This window comes from Mizuhopecten yessoensis, unplaced genomic scaffold (genome assembly GCF_002113885.1).
Source record: "Mizuhopecten yessoensis strain PY_sf001 unplaced genomic scaffold, ASM211388v2 scaffold4615, whole genome shotgun sequence".
NCBI lineage: Eukaryota > Metazoa > Mollusca > Bivalvia > Pectinida > Pectinidae > Mizuhopecten > Mizuhopecten yessoensis.
The window spans coordinates 134,224-143,115 of NW_018405635.1; the positions used below are offsets into that span (position 1 = coordinate 134,224).

The following is an 8,892-nucleotide window of genomic DNA, read 5'->3' on the forward strand; positions in this document are numbered from 1 at the left end:
AACACCAAGGTGAAAGGTCAAACACAACCAAGGTTAGGTCATCTCACAAAACACCAAGGTGAAAGGTCAAACATAGCCAAGGTTATGTCATCTCACAAAACACCAAGGTGAAAGGTCAAACACAACCAAGGTTAGGTCATCTCACCAAACACCAAGGTGAAAGGTCAAACACAACCAAGGTTAGGTCATCTCACAAAACACCAAGGTGAAGGTCACACAACACCAGGTGAAGATCCCAAAACACCAAGGGGAGGGTCACACAACACCAAGGTGAACGTCACACAACACCAAGGCGAAGGTTGTATAAAACAAATAATTTAACAAAACACCAAGGTGAAGGTTGTATAAAACAAATAATTTAACTTTAACAAAACACCAAGGTGAAGGTCACAGTGTTAAGTTAAAGATTACATATACAACAGAAACCATCAAAAGAAATGATACAGACACCCAAAACATTGGGATCCGATTCCCAGATGGTAACCATGGTAACAATGAGATCACAACTCCTTAGTGATGTAACCATGGTAACAATGAGATCACAACTCCTTAGTGATGTAACCATGGTAACAATGAGATCACAACTCCTTAGTGATGTAAGTGTTCCTAGTTCAGTAGCATCATGTCATATTTAACTTTATCATTAAGTTTTCACAAGAATTAAATTTAGTTTCTGCTGTTTTCTGGTTATGATTATATTGAATCCTGATACAAAACAATTTGTTATTAAAATTTGATAAAAAAAAACATAATGAAAATGCTACAAAGCCAGGAATATTTTGAACACTAAGGTGTTAGCAAGAAAGATTAATTTGTTAAAAGTAAAGAAAAAAATATACAATACAACCATATAAAAGTGATACACATGGAATTAAATGTGTATACATAGCATAAAAAACATACATGATATGGATAAAAATGAAAGATATACAAAGCTATGTACAAATGAATGCATATATAAAAACATTGTGAGGTGTTGAGTTTGAGAATATTTCATAACTTTTATATTTAATGTAATTCAATCACCTTGTAATGAAATGAGGAAGATTTACATGCAATTAACAAATTAAGAGTTATAAAACAACACTAGTCCAATTTGTCAAAGCCTGGCTAATTTTCCTTACATAATACATGTATACACATGTTAAAGACAGAATATTTCAAAAAATTAAAACAAATATTAAATTCAAAATTAATCCTACATTAATAATAAATAAATTAAACAATAAATTACCTTAAAAAATGAAAACATTAGTAATTTCTTACCCATTTAAAAAAAAAAATACATTTAGGGCTTTTAAATCTTGTCAGGCTTTGAAAAAAACTGCATGGACACCAAAATCCTACTCTAAGGGGAGATAACTCTCACAATTATAAGGCAATCGCAAACAAAGCCACAAAACAATAAAAGGAACAATACACTGTACAGTGGATCCAACTCATTGTAACATCCTACTTTGTCCCAGGGGAAAGTATCCTATATTATATAAACAGGGATATCTTCAAATACAATAAGTGAGATCCAACGTACAATGTAAGTGAAAACTTCAATGGATCAAATGGAAAGAATTGCGCTCCCGCAATAAGCCCATGATTGGTTAATGATCTGTTTAGATTTCTGTCTGTTCCTCACTGTAACCATTTTTGAATTTTTTAAGGATGGAGTATTCATTACTTATAATTAGTTACTGAACAAATTACTTTTATAATAACGGGGGTGCAAGGTTTTATAATAATGCTATCCTTGTCCAGCGACTGTTGATGGGGACACTCTGGTACTGAAGTATCTTTAGTCAGCCTATTCCATTGATTTTCGATCGTAACCAATCATAGGTTTACCAGTAATGTAGTTAGGCAGGGCACCAGCGATTATGATTCAATAAAATGATTTCATGCAATAAAAGATAAATACAGTCCTTTAGATAAATTGATAAAAATATATAAGCTACTGTAATAAGCACCCAGGGCGCTGGAAAAATTGTCAGAAAATGACATGTTTTTCAAGATAACAAATAAAAGTTACATGTAAGTCAGGAAAAATGTCTGCAGCTGCTGTGAGTATCAATGACTTTACTGTCCTACCCCGTAAATTCTACAGATATCAGTGATAGTCTGTGTAAAGACACTTAATGTGAAACCTCTATATAGTACATTAACTGGTATCTGACCCTCCATCACTATGGTTACCTACCCCTATCTGACCCTCCATCACTATGGTTACCTATATATCTGTATATATAGTATCTGACCCTCCATCACTATGATTATCTATATATCTGTATATATAGTATCTGACCCTCCATCACTATGATTAACTATAGATATGTATATATAGTATCTGACCCTCTACCACTAAGATTACCTACCCCTATCTAACCCTCCATCACTAAGATTACCAACCTGTATCTGACCCTCCATCACTAAGATTACCCCCCTGTATCTGACCCTCCATCACTAAGATTACCTACCCGTATCTGACCCTCTACCACTACGATTACCTACCCATATCTGACCCTCTACCACTACGATTTCCTACCCGTATCTAACCCTCCACCACTACGATTACCTACCCCTATCTGACCCTCTACCACTACGCTTACCTACCCATATCTGACCCTCTACCACTACGATTTCCTACCCGTATCTAACCCTCCACCACTACGATTACCTACCCCTATCTGACCCTCTACCACTCAGTTACCTACCCCTATCTAACCTTCCACCACTAAGATTCCCTACCCCTATCTAACCTTCCACCACTAAGATTACCTACCCCTATCTAACCCTCCATCACTAAGATTACCTACCCGTATCTGACCCTCCACCACTACGATTACCTACCCCTATCTGACCCTCCAGCACTAAGATTACCTACCCCTATCTGACCCCCCATCACTAAGATTACCCACCTGTATCTGACCCTCCATCACTAAGATTACCCACCCGTATCTAACCCTCCATCACTACGATTACCTACCCCTATCTGACCCTCTACCACTACGATTTCCTACCCGTATCTAACCCTCCACCACTACGATTACCTACCCCTATCTGCCCCTCTACCACTACGATTCCCTACCCATATCTGACCCTCTACCACTACGATTACATACCCGTATCTGACCCTCCACCACTACGATTACCCTCCATCACTATGATTATCTATATATCTGTATATATTGTATCTGACCCTCCATCACTATGATTACCTACCCCTATCTAACCTTCCATCACTATGATTACCTACCCCTATCTGACCCTCCATCACTAAGATTACCTACCCCTATCTAACCTTCCATCGCTATGATTACCTACCCCTATCTGACCCTCCATCACTAAGATTACCCACCTGTATCTGACCCTCCATCACTAAGATTACCTTCCCCTATATCTGACCTTCCACCACTAAGATTACCTACCCGTATCCAGTGATGAAAGAGAATCCCTCGGGTGCGACGCGGTCGTTGAAGGTGATGAGCGTCAGGGTATCAAGTAGCTTCCTTTTAGTTCCGTCCTCGCTTGGACTGAATATATTGTCCCCGTAAACGACCTCCTGGGCCTGCCACCACTCGGAGATTGTGTCGTTACGCAGACTCAGCGAAACATTGCTGTACTGGATTGAGGAACCTGGTCACCAAAGCATTTGTATAATGAGTCCTTTAAAGTGATTTAATTATTGTTTTGTTTTCTTTGAAAGTGAGTCCCGAGTACAGATATGGCTGGCAATATAATGTTTCCTCTTACATTACAATACATTTAACTTTAACAGTTCTGTTATCATGATTGTCACCTGGTAAAATGTTACTACATTCATTTTATTTTACATTTGCCTACAAGAAAAATACTTCATATCAAAAGAAAAGACAAAAATCTGATTTTTCAGATTGTAGCTGTGTGATTTTAAGCTAATGAGTGGCTATGTTTTACCAAACAAGAGTTCCCGGACCTCGGCAGCTCGGCCCTTACTCGGCAGATGTATAAATCGTGGGAATAACTCGCTCACTTCCCTGAAACAACCAATTAGAAAATCTCATCAACCAATCTGAGTTTTACAGCAAGACCTAAAACATTTCTTAAAGGATTCATGATCTAGTTCTAACATGGATTCAGATCAGCTCCTGTCATATATTCCTATAGCGTAATTCAACAGGACCCACAGGCCTGAATTGGTCACCCTGATTTTACAATGTGTAACAGGTTACAGATATTATGCGCATAATTCTGGAAATAATGTAAATGTAATCAGACTAGAAGGAGAATGTCTCCAGTAAAACAATGTGTACCAAGTTTCAACAGACTCGTCTACAGACGTACAGAGGAAAGGATAGAAGGAGAATGTCACCAGTAAAACAATGTGTACCAGGCTTCAACAGACTCGTTTACAGACGGACAGAGGACAGGATAGAAGGAGAATGTCACCAGTAAAACAATGTATACCAAGCTTCAACAGACTCGTTTACAGACGGACAGAGGACAGGATAGAAGGAGAATGTCACCAGTAAAACAATGTATACCAAGCTTCAACACTCGTCTACAGACGGCCAGAGGAAAGGATAGAAGGAGAATGTCTCCAGTAAACCAATGTGTACCAAGCTTCAACAGACTCGTCTACAGACGGACAGAGGGAAGGACAGAAGGACGGACAGAAGGACGGACAGAAGGAAGGACAGAAGGAAGGATAGAAGGAAGGACAGAAGGACGGACAGAAGGAAGGACAGATCGTCTGACAAAGTGGTTCTAGTAAAATACCGTCCCTTACTGAAAAGAGATTCTAGTATATATTTATTCAATTTGCATGACAGGTATAAAGGTTTCGATGTGCTATTTACTTATGGGCAACAATGCTATGAAGTATGATGGTGACCAGAGTCAGGTACTGAACTAATAGTTTAGATGGCTCCTTGACCTTGACCTTCTGAGATATGACCTTCAGCCAAGGTCATGACATGCTCTCGAACAATGGACAGCAATGCTATGAAGTAAGACTGAGGAGCAGAGTTCTGGCCAAGAGAGGACATAATACACAGAATCTGATTCCAATATCCACTGTCTTATTCGTCAATAAACCGTCTTATTTGTTGGTGAGAGTATAATTAAAAGAACATGTCAGATACATCAAAACATTGTAAATATTTTTGCATTTGTAATGCCCAACTGGTATGTAGTGTTATATTTTTATTTCAAGGCAATTCTTACTATATCAGTGTATGAATACATATATCCTAACCACTACTGCTACGATTGTGTGACTACATACTCAGAATATAGTTCTTTAAAAAAACATTACTCAAAATGTTTCCTGGCTATACCTATATCAACACTTATCAAAATGTTCCCTGGCACCTATATCAACACTTATAAAATTGGATTATTCTGTTCATTTCAATAAAAAAAAAATAAACAAATGAATCAGATATGATAGCTTGATTTGTTTAACATTTAGATTTTGTGTGGGAAACAACAGGTGACGTCAGTAAAGTTCCTCTGTCCCTGTTCTAATTATTGACCTTGTCTCTCTGACAGCAAAGGGAAATTTTGAATTTAGAGAAAGTGATCAATCCTTATTGTATTCATCGTACTGCTTTAATGTTCCTACTGTTTTATACTGGTGTGAAAATTATAAAAAAAAATCTGTCAATCTTTACATTTAAATACTAAAAGTTAAGTTTAGAATAGTGCTCACAACATCTTAATCACATGAGCAATTGAATAAGTTATTCAATATGTTAATTCACGTAACAAAATGACAACAATGAAAATAGGTGACTGACATTGACAAGTTTGTATTCAAAATCTAATCAACACATAAAATGTTGTAATTTTAAGTTGGTAGATTAACCTATCAAGCCCTATTTCACAGGAACTTGTTAAAAGATGTATTCTGATTTCGCTCCAACCTCTCAACCAACATGACCATAACATAAGCATGGAGGTTTTATTACTCACACTTTATCACCATGCATTTTCTCCACGATCTCCGCTAACTTGTTCTGTGTCAGTGGATCAAGTTTTGCGGTAAACTCATTACTGAGTGACTCTCCTGCCTGGGATGAACTTGGCGTCCTAGAAATGAGAATTAACGTACAAGTTTACTTGACTTCATCTGTGCTAAGATTGTAACTTTAGGCAACCTGGAATTCTGTTACTTGTGTGTACTTACCTGGTGAAGCTGACGTAGAACTCTATGTTACATGTGTGTACTTACCTGGTGAAGCTGACGTAGAATTCTATGTTACTTTAGTGTACTTACCTGGTGAAGCTGACGTAGAACTCTATGTTACTTGTGTGTACTTACCTGGTAAAGCTGACGTAGAACTCTATGTTACATGTGTGTACTTACCTGGTGANTATAAACATACACATCTATATATATATCAATGCACCAGGACGGATCATGCACCTACAGCGCATATTTCCCCCTATTTCAAAACAAGAGGCCCAATGGGCCGGCATCGCTCAATTGGTATTAATCTCACACTTTTAATCCTAAAAGTGGACTAAAATACAGCTACAGGCAAAAAAAAATTGATTCATAAGAACCCATTAAAAGATTTAAACATATGACGTCTGTGACCTTGAATGTCTAACAAGGACATTCGGTTGAAAGTGGGTCAAGGTCATTCATTTGAACAAACTTGGTAGTCCTTCAACCCAGCATGCTACAGGCCCAATATCAGTACCCTGGACCTTTTGGTTATTGAGAAGTGGTTTGAAGATTTTAAGACATTTTGCCCCTATCACCTTGAAAGTGGGTCAAGGTCATTCATTTGAACAAACTTGGTAGCCCTTCATCCCAGCATGCTACATGCCCAATATCAGTACCCTGGCCCTTTTGGTTATTGAAAAGGAATCGTTTGAAGATTTTAAGACATTTTACCCGTGATCTTGAAAGTGGGTCAAGGTCATTCACTTGGACAAACTTGGCAGTCCTTCATTCCAGCATGTTAATGGCCAAATATCAGTACCCTAGGCCTTTTGGTTTTTGAGAAGTCGTTTGAAGATTTTAACACATTTGACCCCTGTGACCTTGAAAGAGTGTCAAGGTCATTCATTTGAACAACCTTGGTAGCCCTTCATCTAATCATGCTACAGGCCCAATTTCAATACCCTGGGCCTTTTGGTTATTGAAAAGAAGTCGTTTGAAGATTTAAAGAGATTTGACCCTTGTGACCTTGACAGTTGGCCAAGGTCATTTATTTGAACAAACTTGGTAGCCCTTCATCCCAGCATGCTACAGGCTCAATATCAGTACCCTGTGCCTTTTGGTTATTCAGAAGAAGTTGTTTAAAGTAAAAAGTTGATGCCGCACCATGCCATAAGCTCACTTGGCCCTTTGGGCCAGGTGAGCTAAAAACAAAATGGCTAAAGGAAGAACTAAACAGATCTTTCATGTTGCAATGATCTATTTTTCCACATTAAGTACTGTACTAGTAAATATGTGAAATGACAAACTCACTTTCATACACATCAGTATTAAGTTTAGATCAAAAGTTATCTCAGGGTGCATTTACTGTTAACATGACTCGATCAAACAGATTAGAGGAAAGAAGAGAAAAGATCGAACTGACGAAGAACTAATGAAGATGGTACAATGGTGGGCACCAAGATCCCTCTGGGACCTCTTGTTTCAGAAATAACAGGTCAAATTATTCCCTTTATAATATTTTCTAACTCTGGTTGTAGGGAAACATGAATATCTGTTTCCCCTCAATAAACTATGCTTATAATCCCGAGGAAAAAAAATCTACAAGGAAACATATACATACCATACAGCTGATTATTTTCTAATCATAATTGATCAATTACAAAACTATTACTACTAAATTCCTGCCAATAGCAGCTTTATGTTATGAGACTATAACTGAAGTTGGTCTGTGCAGGGCGTATAAATACATCTGACTTGCACAATGTAAACGTATGCCGAATAAAGGCCGCAAAAAACGATCGATAAAAATGTTTTATGACGCTGATAAAGTAGTTTACAAAATGTTATTTGTTTATAGTTTGTTTATAGAGAATATTCTATATATACTGTAGTATCATTTATTTTCACGGGGTTAAAATTTCGTGGTTGTCATATACCGGTACTATCATATTTCAAGGACATTATATTACGCTGATTTCTGATTTTCCCCTATCTATATCATACCAAATTTGTTTTCGCCGGGATTTAATTTCGTGGATTATTTGTTATCCACGAAATAAACGAAAATTAATGCCATGAAAATTCATGATTTTACAGTTTAATATATATTAAAAACAAATGAATTCATAATGAAAGTTGCATTTTTAGTCTTTTCAATTTTGTATAGGAAATGGTGCCTGACGTCAGCTGTTGTTTTTGTATCGTTCTAGATATTGACCTGCATGACCTGACTGACAGTAATAAGCAGGAAATTTGAAAGTTGGAAAAGACATATGTTTTTTACGAAAATGCATAGATGTGTCAGACCTGCACCATGATAAGTTTGTATGTGACACATGTGGCAGTTATACCAGTATGTCTGCCACATCTATGCAGTTTACTGCTTAAATACGGGCATAAGGGGTTTATGTTCCAACATACAAGTCCACACAAGCTTGTATCTGTGTATCATTAAAACTGTGAGAATACTGCTCAAGTTTCTTCTTTTCTGGTCCATTATTTTTGCAGATTTGCTAAAACGGTCAATTTTGCAGGATCTATATTTTATGCAGTTGAGGTGTAGTGGGCATGGCAGTAGTAGTGGGGATGTAATGATTCATGTATTGTATGTAGTTTGTGAGGGAACTATGTCACTGCCAAAACAAGAGGCCCAATGGGCCTGAATCGCTTACCTGGTATCAATCTCACACTACAGGCAGAATATCAGTGTTTGATTCATAAGAACCTATTAAAAGATTTAAACATTT

At 37.4% G+C, this 8,892-nt stretch overlaps 1 protein-coding gene across 1 annotated transcript in view; it reads right to left on the minus strand.

Annotated features, from left to right (window-relative positions):
• The window catches only part of LOC110449456 (piezo-type mechanosensitive ion channel component 1-like), a 122,477-nt gene that overhangs the window by 7,676 nt on the left and 105,909 nt on the right, over positions 1–8,892 (minus strand). The window contains 5 exon segments of the mRNA XM_021496332.1: positions 3,420–3,627; positions 3,928–4,007; positions 5,947–6,063; positions 6,251–6,280; positions 8,818–8,834. Coding sequence (XP_021352007.1) covers positions 3,420–3,627; positions 3,928–4,007; positions 5,947–6,063; positions 6,251–6,280; positions 8,818–8,834 — 452 coding nt within the window.